This window comes from Nerophis lumbriciformis, linkage group LG28 (assembly GCF_033978685.3).
Source record: "Nerophis lumbriciformis linkage group LG28, RoL_Nlum_v2.1, whole genome shotgun sequence".
Classification (NCBI taxonomy): domain Eukaryota; kingdom Metazoa; phylum Chordata; class Actinopteri; order Syngnathiformes; family Syngnathidae; genus Nerophis; species Nerophis lumbriciformis.
Window position 1 is genome coordinate 9518943 of NC_084575.2, and position 17545 is coordinate 9536487.

General features: G+C 40.6%; 1 protein-coding gene across 10 annotated transcripts in view; it reads left to right on the plus strand.

Moving 5' to 3' along the window:
• The window catches only part of cadpsb (Ca2+-dependent activator protein for secretion b), a 286320-nt gene that overhangs the window by 211336 nt on the left and 57439 nt on the right, over positions 1–17545 (plus strand). For 2 of the 10 annotated variants that reach the window (XM_061923568.1, XM_061923562.1), the window contains exons 17-19: positions 3900–3968; positions 11930–12036; positions 15215–15244. In XM_061923568.1, coding sequence (XP_061779552.1) covers positions 3900–3968; positions 11930–12036; positions 15215–15244 — 206 coding nt within the window. Of the gene's footprint in view, positions 1–3899; positions 3969–4676; positions 4710–11929; positions 12037–15214; positions 15245–17545 lie in introns of all 10 variants that reach the window. The other 8 variants (XM_061923570.1, XM_061923563.1, XM_061923571.1 and 5 more) reach the window with 6 other exon arrangements.

Genomic DNA, 17545 nt, shown 5'->3' on the forward strand with positions numbered 1-17545 from the left:
ATAATTATAGTTCCATATAAAGTCTCCAAGGCAGAAGCATATTAGAAATTATCCAGTAACAAATGTATCCGCATCATTCAAATTACTGCGTCATGAGCTTGACTTCATTAATTATTGTGACCAAAAAACTATTATCACTCCACTTCAACTTAAACACAGCATAAGTCAATTCCAGACGTTCATAATAAATTGGTGTTTTTTATATCTACCATTGTTCTCTGTTTGACTATTTTAACTTGATGAAAAATTTTCTAAGATTACACACAGCACAATAATAAAAGTTTGTAGGATTCCTGCTGTTATTGTATCGGATCAATATCGGTATCGTCCAATACTGAAGGCTCCAATATTGGTATACTATTGGATGTTAAAAGTTGCGTCTGGACGCCTCTAATAATAACAATAACAATAATGATAATTATTATTAATACATATTAATAATACTGGATGAACAGTTTGCTCATTATTGTTATTAATTGTATCTTACTGTTGCTGCCTTTTTGTGCAATATACAGCTAGGATAGGCTCCAGCTCACCCGTGAGCCTAAAGAGTACAAGCAGTATAGCAAATTCATGAAAAAAATGATTTGTGAAATAAAATTAGGTTTCTTGTAAATAACAGCCTTTGTCCACTTATCCCCTCTTTCAATTCTTCTTTGTGGTTTAGGTGAATAAACGTCCTGGCTAGAATTAGAGCATTTATGGTCTATTTGAATTTCTGTATCAAGATACATGTATGTTCATGTGTGTGTGTGTGTGTGTGTGAGTATGTATATATATATATATATATATATATATATATATATATATATATATATATATATATATATATATATATATATATGTCTTAATAAGGTTATCCAAAAAATAGTGCTCGATACTGTAGTAGAGCGCAATATATGTATGTGTGGGGAAAAAAATCACAAGACTATTTCATCTCTACAGGCCTGTTTCATGAGGGGGGGTACCCTCAATCATCAGGAGATTTTAATGGGAGCATTCGCATACCATGGTTTATATAGGGCACAGAGTGGGTGGGTACAGGCTGGCCTAGGGGCGTGGTGATTGGCTCATGTGTTACCTAGGAGGTGTTTCCGTCTGTGGCGGCATGCTGTTACAATTTCGAACAATCACAAGGCTTCTTTCAGGAACAAAAACCTGCGAAATACCACAGAACTCAGCAAACACATTTGGGACCTCAAAGACAATAATGTTGAATATTCAATAACATGGCAAATTCTTGCATCCAGCACACCTTACAATAGTGGTAATAAAAGATGCAACCTATGCTTGAAAGAGAAACTGTTTATTATTTACCGTCCAGACCTGTCATCCCTCAACAAGCGCAGCGAAATTGTAACAGCATGCCGCCACAGACGGAAACACCTCCTAGGTAACACATGAGCCAATCACCACGCCCCTAGGCCAGCCTGTACCCACCCACTCTGTGCCCTATATAAACCATGGTATGCGAATGCTCCCATTAAAATCTCCTGATGATTGAGGGTACCCCCCCTCATGAAACAGGCCTGTAGAGATGAAATAGTCTTGTGATTTTTTTCCCCACACATACATATATATATATATATATATATGTATATATATATATATATGTATATATATATATGCATATATATATATATATATACATATGTATATGTATATGTATATGTGTATGTATGTATATATATATATATATATATATATATATATATATATATATATATATATATATATATATATATATATATATGTAATTACTTAAATAATACACACTGATCTATTTTGTTAATTCAACACACAAATGTAAAGTTGTTATTTGTGTTGTACTTTGTTACCAAAAATGGTTAACACTGGTTTGTATTCATATTTTAGTGTTAAAAAACACATATTACTAATATCTTCCTGGCATGACATTATTAGTGGGGTTTCTTTTTGGTTCGTTTCATGAAAATGTGAATTTCAGATGAAGTTTCTATTAAGTTATGTTTGTGGGCATCTTGTAAAAAACTAACAAGGAAATACTTATTTGTGTTTGAGGAAGATACAACTTGTCTTCTTGTCCTCTTCTTGTGTCTCAATAACTCTCTCCTTTGTTTCAGTAGCCAAGGTTTTGTTGAAGTGTGTGTGAGTAAAAATGCATTCAACAACAAAGCCATGAAATGTGTCGTCATGGCAACATGTGGCCTGTTGAAGGCGCTCTCTGGGTCACAGCTTTAAGGATGCACATTATCATAGCGTCTAGAACCTTCCCTTAACTGCAGCAGCTCTCCTGTCAGCTCTCTTTGCTGTTCTACTTGTCGACTGTGCTCGCCCGTCCTCTCCCTCACAGCAGCTTCACTTTTTCTGGGCGACGTGCGGTGAAGTTGCTTCCAAAGCGATGCTCGGATTGATCACATCTCCAACCCAGCATCTGCTCCCTTGCATGTGCTTTCAGTGGCATGGGACCTCAATGGCAGCGGTGTAGTGTCTGCCCAATCAGTGCGGCTGTGATCCACACATGACTATATGTGACCGATCACAGGACAGTTTAGTCCGACTGCACATGAGGGTACAGTACCCGTTTTCCCCCCCAGCCTGTGGCAGCACACTGCACTCCACTGCACACTGAGGCCTTTTCATGCCTTGAAAGAATTGCTGCGGGTGCGAACAAGATATTAAGAAGACATGCTTACTAGAGATGCGCGGATAGGCAATTTATTTCATCCGCAACCGCGTCAGAAAGTCGTCAACCATCCGCCATCCACCCGATGTAACGTTTGATCAGAACTGCACCCGCCCGCCATCCGCCCGTTGTTATATATCTAATATTAATAAAAAAAATTAAAAAAAAGGGTGAAAACTACGCGAATTGCACCTTGTGCAGACAAGATTTTTCGATCGGACACGGAGGAATTAGTGATGTAAAAGACCACGTTGGGACAAAAAAAACACAAGTCTAATGCCGTTGCTAGCGATACAAGTGGAAAACTTTCAACGTTTTTCGTCGCCCAAACAGATTCTTTGGATGTGATAAATGCCGAAGTTTTATTTACGGAGGCAATAATTGAGCATGGACTTCCAATCGCACTGGCTGATCACATGGGACAGTTAATAATGTAATGCAACCTTTAAAAATCATTACGCGGTGATCGCGATCCCAAAAATAAACTTTTCTTGCATGATAATGTCCAGAAAAATTTGCTTTATATTACTATAGAGTCCTTTTAACGAATGAGTTTGATGGTTTATCACAAACCTTAAATGAAATTCCATGGCCACCGTCCTGCTCTCTATATCAACCAGGGTGAGCCCCACCCCTTTCGTGAGCGCACTGCGAAAGCGGACGAGGCGGGGTGTCGGTGCGGTGGGCGCGGTAGTGACCCTGGACGTGCGTCGGGCCCTTCTCGCGGATCGCCTCAGCTACGGCTCCCGGTGGGGCCCTCTCGGGGGAAGGGGCCTCGGTCCCGGACCCCGGCGAGGCGTCCCTTCTCCGCTCCGTAAAAGTGTCCATCTCTTTTCTTTTTTTTTCTTCTGTTGTGGCATATGCAGCAGGTGCCTGCTCGTTTTTCGTATGTGGGTAACAACATTTAACTATGTATATATATTTCCGAATTGGTTTAACTGCCACCCGCAAAAAAAATAAAAAAATAAAAAAAATATCTAATTAATCCGCCCGACCCGACCCGCGAGCGGATAAAATCTTATTGTTTTTAATTTCATCCGCCCGATCCGCGGATAATCCGCGGACTCCGCGGTTGTGTCCGCAAACCGCGCATCTCTAATGCTTACTATCTTGTCCACTGTCCTCGTGAGACACTTCTAGACAACTTCTAGTCTCACCCGGACAGCCGTCCTCCCTTCCAGCATCCCGCCTCCTCTGACCCCGGCTTCTTGCATGCCCCATCCTTCTTTTGTAGGAAAAAAGAGGGAAATGTATGAGCATCCTGTCTTCTGCTTGGCGTCTCAAGTGATGGATTTAACCATCCGTGAGTACTTTCATCCAAAGCCTCCTCTTATCACTTCATCCCCTGCTCTGCCTTCCCTCTCTCTGCCATGCTTGTTTTGTTTTTTTATCTATGTGTGTTTTTATTATGTGTGAGACTGAGTGCCCACAAAGAAGGAGCCAGGAGAGCCAACAACAATCAAATTTTATGATCAAAACCATCTGCCTGAGATGGACATGAATGAGAAGTCTGGTCTGTGAGCTTCTTTCTTTTGACTTGAATGCATTTTTACATTGCTTACATTGATATCTCCTCCAGTCATGTGACATGTCATGTGATCGTGTGTCAGTGCTGTGACCAACAGGTAGGCTAGTCGTGATGAAAGGACGCCATGATGGACTGTTTGACAGGCTTGTGTGTTTGTCCTAACTTGACTCACCTCAGTGTGTCACTGTTTGTTTATTATTATTATTATTATCATTATTATTGTTATTATGCTTGTGTGTCTTACTGAGCTTTCTGTGTTTGTTTCAGACAGTTTTCCACAGGCTGACATGGTTTCAGCATCTCTGTTTTGATTATGTGCTTGTGACATGTCTGTTGCCTAGAAACCACACACCCTGGAGCTGAACCCTTACATCATCAGAAATGAAGGAGAGCAGCTTTAACTCCCACAGTTAGTGTGGAAATAAGCGTCTGTAATTCTAAACATCTCATCTTCTCTCTCCCTCCCTCTTTTTTGCGCTCAAGTTGAGAAAGGTCAGAAGGATCAGAAGGATCCAGGTGAACTCATGTTTAGCTTTTGGTTTAGACACATACAGTACACATGCTCGTACATATATGTATACAGGTACACATGCACATTTACATGCACATACACAAGCACGTGCACATTCGCATGCACATACACGTGCACGTATTCCTACCCATTAGAGATGCGCGGTTTGCGGACACAACCGCGGAGTCCGCGGATTATCCGCGGATCGGGCGGATGAAATTAAAAAAAATAAGATTTTATCCGCTCGCGGGTCGGGTCGGGCGGATTAATTAGATATTTTTTAAATTTTTTTATTTTTTTTGCGGGTGGCAGTTAAACCAATTCGGAAATATATATACATAGTTAAATGTTGTTACCCACATACGAAAAACGAGCAGGCACCTGCTGCATATGCCACAACAGAAGAAAAAAAAAGAAAAGAGATGGACACTTTTACGGAGCGGAGAAGGGACGCCTCGCCGGGGTCCGGGACCGAGGCCCCTTCCCCCGAGAGGGCCCCACCGGGAGCCGTAGCTGAGGCGATCCGCGAGAAGGGCCCGACGCACGTCCAGGGTCACTACCGCGCCCACCGCACCGACACCCCGCCTCGTCCGCTTTCGCCGCGGCCGGCGTCACGCGCAGCAGGTAAGCAGCTTACCTGCCCGCCACCCCCGTGGCCGGGGGCTCGTAACATGGGTCACTCCGCGCGCTCCGCCCGCGCAGCTTACCTGCCCGCCACCCCTGTTGCCGGGGGCGCGTAACAGGGGTCACTCCGCGCGCAGTGCGCTCACGAAAGGGGTGGGGCTCACCCTGGTTGATATAGAGAGCAGGACGGTGGCCATGGAATTTCATTTAAGGTTTGTGATAAACCATCAAACTCATTCGTTAAAAGGACTCTATAGTAATATAAAGCAAATTTTTCTGGACATTATCATGCAAGAAAAGTTTATTTTTGGGATCGCGATCACCGCGTAATGATTTTTAAAGGTTGCATTACATTATTAACTGTCCCATGTGATCAGCCAGTGCGATTGGAAGTCCATGCTCAATTATTGCCTCCGTAAATAAAACTTCGGCATTTATCACATCCAAAGAATCTGTTTGGGCGACGAAAAACGTTGAAAGTTTTCCACTTGTATCGCTAGCAACGGCATTAGACTTGTGTTTTTTTGTCCCAACGTGGTCTTTTACATCGCTAATTCCTCCGTGTCCGATCGAAAAATCTTGTCTGCACAAGGTGCAATTCGCGTAGTTTTCACCCTTTTTTTTTATTTTTTATTAATATTAGATATATAACAACGGGCGGATGGCGGGCGGGTGCAGTTCTGATCAAACGTTACATCGGGTGGATGGCGGATGGTTGACGACTTTCTGACGCGGTTGCGGATGAAATAAATTGCCTATCCGCGCATCTCTACTACCCATACAATTGCACATAAATATAAACATTTACATGTGCATACACATACACGTTCACATTTATATGCACGTACAGATGCACACACACTTGCATGTACACTTACACATTTCAGATTCAGATTGGTTTTATTTGAACATACTGTATATAGTTTCAAAATGATGCATCACATTTTTACGTTTTCTTTGCAACATGCATGTCCAAAAAACATGAACAAACACATGCACATTCACATTTACATGTACACGTGCATACACATACATGTTCACATGTATATACACCGCGTGGATAGAATTCAGCCGAAAATAACTATAAATGTCTTTTGTTCAGTAGTCCATGGCATCTCGAAGTTGAAATTTTCTAAACTTTTAGAACATGAATTCTTCTTGGTAAATCTGAAAAATAAAAATAATTTATTAATTATTTCAAAAGTTATTCAAGTTTAGGTGATGAACGCTTTTTTTGTCACCCTGTACACGTACATATGCATATTCACATGAACATACACTTGCACGTACAAACATGAACATTCACATTCACATTAACATGTACACGTGCATACACATACGCTTATATGTATTTACACATACACAGGCATGTTAACATTTACAGTACATGCCCATACATAAGCACATACACGTGCACATTCACATGCACATACACACAAACATTTACATTTACATGTGCATACACATACAAGTTCACATGTATATACATATACACACGCACGTTAAAATGTTCATGCCCATATATAAGCACATACACATACACAAAACATTTACATTTACATATATACAGGTAAAAGCCAGTAAATTAGAATATTTTGAAAAACTTGATTTATTTCAGTAATTGCATTCAAAAGGTGTAACTTGTACATTATATTTATTCATTGCACACAGACTGATGCATTCAAATGTTTATTTCATTTAATTTTGATGATTTGAAGTGGCAACAAATGAAAATCCAAAATTCCGTGTGTCACAAAATTAGAATATTACTTAAGGCTAATACAAAAAAGGGATTTTTAGAAATGTTGGCCAACTGAAAAGTATGAAAATGAAAAATATGAGCATGTACAATACTCAATACTTGGTTGGAGCTCCTTTTGCCTCAATTACTGCGTTAATGCGGCGTGGCATGGAGTCGATGAGTTTCTGGCACTGCTCAGGTGTTATGAGAGCCCAGGTTGCTCTGATAGTGGCCTTCAACTCTTCTGCGTTTTGGGGTCTGGCATTCTGCATCTTCCTTTTCACAATACCCCACAGATTTTCTATGGGGCTAAGGTCAGGGGAGTTGGCGGGCCAATTTAGAACAGAAATACCATGGTCCGTAAACCAGGCACGGGTAGATTTTGCGCTGTGTGCAGGCGCCAAGTCCTGTTGGAACTTGAAATCTCCATCTCCATAGAGCAGGTCAGCAGCAGGAAGCATGAAGTGCTCTAAAACTTGCTGGTAGACGGCTGCGTTGACCCTGGATCTCAGGAAACAGAGTGGACCGACACCAGCAGATGACATGGCACCCCAAACCATCACTGATGGTGGAAACTTTACACTAGACTTCAGGCAACGTGGATCCTGTGCCTCTCCTGTCTTCCTCCAGACTCTGGGACCTCGATTTCCAAAGGAAATGCAAAATTTGCATGGTTGGGTGATGGTTTGGGGTGCCATGTCATCTGCTGGTGTCGGTCCACTCTGTTTCCTGAGATCCAGGGTCAACGCAGCCGTCTACCAGCAAGTTTTAGAGCACTTCATGCTTCCTGCTGCTGACCTGCTCTATGGAGATGGAGATTTCAAGTTCCAACAGGACTTGGCGCCTGCACACAGCGCAAAATCTACCCGTGCCTGGTTTACGGACCATGGTATTTCTGTTCTAAATTGGCCCGCCAACTCCCCTGACCTTAGCCCCTTAGAAAATCTGTGGGGTATTGTGAAAAGGAAGATGCAGAATGCCAGACCCAAAAACGCAGAAGAGTTGAAGGCCACTATCAGAGCAACCTGGGCTCTCATAACACCTGAGCAGTGCCAGAAACTCATCGACTCCATGCCATGCCGCATTAACGCAGTAATTGAGGCAAAAGGAGCTCCAACCAAGTATTGAGTATTGTACATGCTCATATTTTTCATTTTCATACTTTTCAGTTGGCCAACATTTCTAAAAATCCCTTTTTTGTATTAGCCTTAAGTAATATTCTAATTTTGTGACACACGGAATTTTGGATTTTCATTTGTTGCCACTTCAAATCATCAAAATTAAATGAAATAAACATTTGAATGCATCAGTCTGTGTGCAATGAATAAATATAATGTACAAGTTACACCTTTTGAATGCAATTACTGAAATAAATCAAGTTTTTCAAAATATTCTAATTTACTGGCTTTTACCTGTACATTCACATGTGTATACACACACACGTTAACATTTACATGCCCATACATAAGCACGCACACGTGCACATGCACGTTAACATGCACGTACACATGCACATGCATGTGCACATTCACAGGCACATTTACATACGCATGTATATTCACTTAAAAATGCACATACACTCTTACATGCACATAGCCATATATGTACGCATTTACATACACATGCACATTCACGTATACATACACACACTTACACGTTCTTTACATACACATGTTGTACATCCCCATACACATTCACGAAACATTTACACATGCATATACATACACGTTCACATATATATACACGTATACACACACATTAACATTTACATGCACATACATAAGCACGTATACGTACGCATGCACATGCACGTAAACACGCATAAACATACACATTCACGATAGCATGTAAAGGTGATTACACATACACATTCACATGAGTTTACACACACACATTAATGTTTACATGCCCATACATAAGCACATACATGTGCACATTCACATGCACATTAACATGCACGTACACATGCACATACCTGTACATGTGCACATTCACATTTACATACACATGTATATTCACTTAAAAATGCACATACACACTTACATGCACATAGCCATATATGTACGCATTTACATACACATTCACATACACATTCACGTATACATACACACACATGCACCTACACGCACGGACACATTCACATGTACACTTGCACATACACATTCATATTCACATGCACATACTGTATACATGCACATACTGTACATATGCATATACAGTGGTACTTTGCTTTTAAATCATTCCTAAAGGTCCAACAGATGTAACGTAAATACAATTAATCCGTTCCAAACACCAAAAAATTTATTTATTGGAAGAATAAGGATAGATTTACATGCAGAAAGCAATCTGAAATACATATAAATAATGAAAAAAATGGATGTTTAACAACACTCGCAACTTTATGACGGGCGTCAGCTTTGTTTTTTGCTAAGTTCAATCTTGAAATCAATAGTTTTTCTCACCTACTTTATCAAAGTGCTGGCACTCACCACTTTCTTTGGTGTCATGGCGGATTATTTTGCAGTTGCATTCAATTTAAAAAAGCACAGAGACTGAATCTTTGATGCGTGATTCTGTAAAATGCGAGCAAACAGACAAATTTGTCACGCGAAATGTTTGGCCGTATAATAACCGAGACAGTATACAAAAACCGGGGCAAGATTTTTGTCAAAATGCATATCATAGGAAAAGTGGAATGTACAAAAACCGAGGTACCACTATACCTGCAAACACACTTACAGATGTTTACATACATGTATATAATGTAAATGTTCCAATTAACACCTGTTCAAATAAAATATTTAGTGTACTGTAGCCGGCGGGTACGTGGTCTACAAAAATATATATAAAAAAAGATATAGCTACACAAATAATTTGTGCCGCGTCAAAAAACACTGGCATTAAGAGCTGTGGCTGTAGGCGACCTCCTCATGTACAAACCCCGTTTCCATATGAGTTGGGAAATTGTATTAGATGTAAATATAAACGGAATACAATGATTTGCAAATCATTTTCAACCCATATTCAGTTGAATATGCTACAAAGACAACATATTTGATGTTCAAACTGATAAACATTTTTTTTTGTTGCAAATAATCATTAACTTTAGCATTTGATGCCAGCAACATGTGACAAAGAAGTTGCGAAAGGTGGCAATAAATACTGATAAAGTTAAGGAATGCTCATCAAACACTTATTTGGAACATCCCACAGGTGTGCAGGCTAATTGGGAACAGGTGGGTGCCATGATTGGGTATAAAAACAGCTTCCCAAAAATGCTGAGTCTTTCACAAGAAAGGATGGGGCGAGGTACACCCCTTTGTCCGCAACTGCGTGAGCAAATAGTCAAACAGTTTAAGAACAACGTTTCTCAAAGTGCAATTGCAAGAAATTTAGGGATTTCAACATCTACGGTCCATAATATCATCAAAAGGTTCAGAGAAGCCATCTAAGCGCCGTCTTTTTCATGGACGCCCCTGCTTATTTCAGCAAGACAATGCCAAGCCACATTCAGCACGTGTTACAACAGCGTGGCTTCGTAAAAAAAAGACCGTCTGCAGTCCAGACCTGTCTCCCATCGAAAATGTGTGGCGCATTATGAAATGTAAAATACGACAGCGGAGACCCCGGACTGTTGAACGACTGAAGCTCTACATAAAACAAGAATGGGAAAGAATTCCACTTTCAAAGCTTCAACAATAAGTTTCCTCAGTTCCCAATCGTTTATTGAGTGTTGTTAAAAGAAAAGGTGATGTAACACAGTGGTGAACATGCCATTTCCCAACTACTTTGGCACGTGTTGTAGCCATGAAATTCTAATTTAATTATTAATTGCAAAAAAAAAAATAAAGTTTATGAGTTTGAACATCAAATATCTTGTCTTTGTAGTGCATTCAATTAAATATGGGTTGAAAAGGATTTGCAAATAATTGTATTCTTTTTATATTTACATCTAACACAATTTTCCAACTCATATGGAAACGGGGTTTGTACTATTTTCTATGACTTCCACAAGAGAACAATGGCGGTCCATTTGATGTTTGCGCTATTCAGCTGACTGAGCAGTTTATTCCTTACTCTAATTACAACATTGGGTCTTTTGCTGCTTGGTTGTTCATAAATCACAGCCAAATAGAGCCAACACATTCCAAAATAATTTTAAAGTAAAAACTTGATTCCAATTAACAGCCAATCCCTTTTGTTAGTAAATAAACACCCTGGCTATGGTTAGAGCATTTACATTACTAAATGAATATGAATACACACATGTCACACATGATCTCTCATGTCTTCAAACACATTCCTTACATATGATACACAAAGTTTATGCATGTATAGCACATCTTCCATAAAGTATATTACATATGTACGGCTAATATACTATAAATTGTTAATGATATAATGTCTTGGCATGTTTCTTAGAAGCATTATTTATGGAATGAATGATCTAATGCTTTTAAAAATGTATCATTACATCCCAAACAATAAAACAGTCAAATATTTTAGGTGAGGTGAAAAGCGAGAGGAACAATAAGCAGCGTTATTTCCAGTTTTAATCATTAATCAATCAAAATGTGTGTTGTTTTCCACTGTGTGTGACATAGCCATGCAGCAGCTCTAAATACAGATGCTTATTTTATTTAGGGTGCATGTTCCATCTCAATGTCTGCTTTTCATCTTCTGTGTTCTGCAGCACTGAACATACAAACTTTATGTTCATTAAAATATCCCTGTGTGCTAAATGTTCAACAAAAGGAAAATACAAAATGAGGCAAAAAAAAGTCAGAATAGTAAGAAAATAAATTTGACTTATGTCCTGCTCTGTGCTTAACCTCGCTGTCCCCCTGGTCCTTGTTTTAGAGAATGCGGCCCGCTTAGTCACACCTGCCAAGAAACTGGAGGAAACCATTCGCCTGGCGGAGTTAGTCATCGAGGTCCTCCAGCAGAACCAGGAACACCACGCTGAGGTGAGGGAAAATTGTCGCTCCTCCATGCACACATTCGTTATTCTCAAAAACTGTTCTATAATCCGTCAGTCGGCTATAAATAAAGCTGCTCTCATCTATGCTTTGCTAAATAAAACCAAGGAATTATTGACGTTGCATTCTTCATCCATGAATAGCTCAACCGGAGTTCTTTTACAGTTGGCATGAGGACGTGGTTCACAATATTTCTGCATGCTTTTAGGCTGCGTTCACACTTGTCATGTTTGGTTGGTTTTAAAGAAACTCTGGTGCGTTTGCTCTGCTAGTACAGTTCTTTTGGTCGAGAGGGTGAACGCCATCATCTGAACACCAGTATGCACCAAACAAGCGGATTGAGGTCGCTCTAGATATGGGTCTCGGTCTACTTGCAATTGAAGTCTGGTAGGGTTGGGTTCAATTGAGCTCAACTGTGAACTAAAGACACTGAGCAGTAGAGATGCGCGGATAGGCAATTTATTTCATCCGCAACCGCGGCAGAAAGTCGTCAACCATCCGCCATCCACCCGATGTAACGTTTGATCAGAACTGCACCCGCCCGCCATCCGCCCGTTGTTATATATCTAATATTAATTAAAAAAAAAAAAAAAGGGTGAAAACTACGCGAATTGCACCTTGTGCAGACAAGATTTTTCGATCGGACACGGAGGAATTAGCGATGTAAAAGACCACGTTGGGACAAAAAAACACAAGTCTAATGCCGTTGCTAGCGATACAAGTGGAAAACTTTCAACGTTTTTCGTCGCCCAAACAGATTCTTTGGATGTGATAAATGCCGAAGTTTTATTTACGGAGGCAATAATTGAGCATGGACTTCCAATCGCACTGGCTGATCACATGGGACAGTTAATAATGTAATGCAACCTTTAAAAATCATTACGCGGTGATCGCGATCCCAAAAATAAACTTTTCTTGCATGATAATGTCCAGAAAAATTCGCTTTATATTACTATAGAGTCCTTTTAACGAATGAGTTTGATGGTTTATCACAAACCTTAAATGAAAGAAGTCCTTAATTGTTCTCCTGCAGCATGGCCTTGCTTTGTGTTTGGTGCGCCATCCTGTCGGCTGTATTTCACAGCACGACATACTGTTAAAAGTGTTTATACTATTTATACTTTCAATTAACAAATTGAAGTCTTGTGAAAGGTTGACAGGATAACTGGCATTAACTGTCAAAATAATTTCAAACTATTGAAGTTAGCTTACAGAATAAACATGTCAATCAACCCATATGATTTTTGCTGTAATATTTTTGTTTTGAAAAGTCACTGTGACTGATAGAAAAGTGATGGTTTTAGCAACATTTTAACCTGTCTGAATGCTAATAATCATTTTGCGAGCAAGCAGGTAAGCTACGCGGGCGGAGCGCGCGGAGTGACCCATGTTACGAGCCCCCGGCCACGGGGGTGGCGGGCAGGTAAGCTGCTTATCTGCTGCGCGTGACGCCGGCCGCGGCGAAAGCGGACGAGGCGGGGTGTCGGTGCGGTGGGCGCGGTAGTGACCCTGGACTTGCGTCGGGCCCTTCTCGCGGATCGCCTCAGCTACGGCTCCCGGTGGGGCCCTCTCGGGGGAAGGAGCCTCGGTCCCGGACCCCGGCGAGGCGTCCCTTCTCCGCTCCGTAAAAGTGTCCATCTCTTTTCTTTTTTCTTCTTCTGTTGTGGCATATGCTGCAGGTGCCTGCTCGTTTTTCGTATGTGGGCAACAACATTTAACTATGTATATATATTTCCCAATTGGTTTAACTGCCACCCGCAAAAAAAAAAAAAAAAAAAAAATCTAATTAATCCGCCCGACCCGACCCGCGAGCGGATAAAATCTTATTTTTTTAAATTTCATCCGCCCGATCCGCGGATAATCCGCGGACTCCGCGGTTGTGTCCGCAAACCGCGCATCTCTACTGAGCAGTGTTAAAAGAAATGGTAAATATCAGACTCTCCAACCAATCTCAGTGAATTTTGCAGGGATTCGCAACTCTGTCTAATCGCCGCTACTCAGTGGCCTAGTGGTTAGAGTGTCCGCCCTGAGATCGGTAGGTTGTGAGTTCAAACCCCGGCCGAGTCATACCAAAGACTATAAAAATGGGAGCCATTACGTCCCTGCTTGGCACTCAGCATCAAGGGTTGGAATTGGGGGTTAAATCACCAAAAATGATTACCGGGCGCAGCACCGCTGCTGCCCACTGCTCCCCTCACCTCCCAGGGGGTGATCAAGGGGATGGGTCAAATGCAGAGGACAAATTTCACCACACCTAGTGTGTGTGTGTGACAATCATTGGGACTTTAACTTTAACTTTATTGCACATTGTCATTTTTGCCAGTCTGATCCGTCCTTGAGCTCTCGTCAACTGACTCATCAAAACGTGTTTGCTTCTTGTGTAGTACAAAGCAGGAACAACACTCAGAAACATTGTGTGTTAGGTTTCCTTTTTCTGTCTGGTAATAAAACAATTCTAAACAATGCACCCATTAATCTTAGTAAATTAGTTGAAATGATGTGCTATTGTAATGTTGCAAAGCAATATTAATAACACATTCAAAAATATTGAATGCGAAGTTAGGCACAGAGCAGGACAAAACTGATGCAATGTTTTTTGGGACAAATTAAGCCTCAAAACGTTACAACTTTTTGAAAGATCTGCTGCAAATTCCAGTATTTTAGGTTTCAACTCAATTGAACAATCACAAAAAAATCGAAAAGGAAATCCTGGTGTGATTAAAACATGTACGATCAAATGTGTTTTCTCTTAAGACGACTCTTTCAAAATATTTTTGACAAACATTTCATGAAATCTAAGACTGCAAATCTTGCAAAGTATAAAGATAACCTACTTATTCAACCCAGCAGACAATATTTGAGTTATGAGTCGCCAAAGCTGTCCAATCAAGTCCTGACTTTATGTAACTGTTCTTTATTGCGCACCTTAGGTCATGTGACTCAAATACCACTCTGAGCCCTAAGCTAATCGCACCAAAGTGCACAAAGTCTTTTATTTATTTATTTTGGGTCTGTACAATAGTATTGAAGCACAAGTGTGAACGCAGCGACAGTTAAGGAGGATCTTGCATCACTGCCAACACAATCAGCAGCAAATGATGATCGAGTGTGATCTTAATATGCAGATGAAGCAGATTTATTGTATCTCTCTGAATATGCTTGACAGGCGGCAGTCACGAGTTCTGCAGATCAATCGGTACAGTATTTGTTTTTTGTTTTTTTTACCCTCTCACGCACCAACCCTCCCCCACGCCCTAATTGTATGGCATGCGTGCCACTATGGCAAGAAGCAGCTTCTTTGGAGGAAACGGGTGTGGTCGGCACCATCAGCGACTAAGAGGAGCTTGCAAAACATGACAACGATCATAACGCATGCTCATCGGGCCATAAAGAGGTTTCCTTTCTCTCCCAAGCATGCAGAACCAGTCGAGTTTGTGAACCTCCGACTTTAATCTACCATTAACATCTGTTTCTTCTCCATCCGACAATTGATGTCCTGCTCTTGTTCAAGCATTTCTCCCCACTAAGCTTCTCCTCCTCATCTCCCTTCTACGCTGTCTTAAAAAAAAAGCCTCAAACGTTCAATATTTGTCATCTTCTTGTGTTCTCACTGTGATTGGTCCATGCAGGGAAAAGAGGTACGTAAGAACCGAATGAGTATGCATGTCCACTGTGGACTGATTGCATTGACCGAGCACTTTAGTGGCTGCTATACTGCCGTAGAGCACAGGGATCTGTGTATACCCCTGAAGTACTAAAGCTCTAAAAGTTACCATTTTTGACCCACTTTGGAGACTTTCAATCCCTGGCTTGAAGTATCTCTTGGTAATTGTAGTGTAGAAGAGCTTTGTTCGCCTCTTGTTGCGTTAACTCTTAGCAGTTGGAAAGTGGACAGGTAAGTAGTCTTGCCATTGCAGCAGGTAAGGAACATTGAAATCAACAAAGCATATTTTGGTAAGACTTTGATCTGTGTGACAGAAGACAAGCCTGACTACACTAACCAGAGATGCTGTGTGCTGAAGTAAAGAACGTAAGGACTGGGGTGTCCCGATCACATATTGATATCGATATTATATCATCCAAAAAATACGTATCCGATAGAAGCAGTCTATTCTGCTCCCGCTAATGTCTCTTCTTGCTAGCTTAGCAGACAGATAACAGGTCGACGCCATTTGTGAGACTTTCAAACATTTTTTTATTTCAAAACACTGTAAAAGTACACAAATAAACGATGTTGATATGATTTACATGAAATACAAGGTGACATTCCAAAACACAGAGGTGGGACCAAGTCATTGTTTTGCAAGTCACAAGTAAGTCTCAAGTCTTTGCCCTCAAGTCCGAGTCAAGTCCCGAGTCAAGACAGGCAAGCCCCGAGTCAAGTCCAAAGTCAAGACTGGAAAGTCTCAAGTCAAGTCCTAAGTCCTGCATTTTGAGTTTCGAGTCCTTTCAAGTCCTTTTAACCACAGACTAATATATTAACACAGATTGTGTATGCCTTTCAAACGCTGTATTTATTTATTAAAACAAGTGCATTTTAAATTGCAGGAAAGAAAATTGTGGTGACATTGCACTTTATAATAGCACTATTAACCAGTCATTTTAAACATTAACTCATTCCTTTACAGAACAAACACATTGAAAAATAAAGTGCAAATGTACTTATTTGTACAAAAGTGTTAACATTGAAAAAACATGACATATACGTGAACATAACAAAAAAGTTGTACTTTTTATATGTCAGGGCCCTATGCTGCATTGCATCTGCAAAAGACCAAATTAGCCAAGAGTCTGTCAGTCATTTGTGCACGATGGGGGCGTAGTATGATGCCACCATGGCTGAAAACTCGCTCCACTGGAGCACTGGAGGCAGGCACTGCCAAGACTCTCATGGCCACTCGGAACAGTGAAGGAAGAGTCTTCATGTTCAATGCCCAGAACAAAAGGGGGGAGAGAGTTGTTTTGGGTTGGTGCACTACTTGTAAGTGTATCTTGTGTTTTTTATGTTGATTTAATTAAAAAAAGTAAAAAAAATAAAAATAAAAATAAATATTTCTTGTGCGGCCCGATACCAATCGATCCACGGACCAGTACCGGACCGCGGCCCGGTGGTTGGGGACCACTGAGGTAAACAACCAACAGTATGTCAGAAAGCTAGCTAAAACGGTACACATATTCATAATATAGTATACATTTTAACTGACCTTTATTTGACTATTTTTGTCTTTTTTTAGGTGGCTAAAATACGCGGTGCTGCTGACCGCCGTCTAACGTTACGTGTGATATATTGACTAACGTAACCCTGCTTAAAAAAATCACTGAACAAAAAGTATGAATAAGGTAGTGAACTGCAACAGATTCCCGTGTTTGCAATAACGTTATAACGTTAGCAGTGAGTTTACAGCCTCACTGATTTAACTACACAGCAAATAAAAGTCACGTTACTTAGCCAATAAACGTTATCTTACATTCAAAACTTACCGTTCTTTGTGCAACT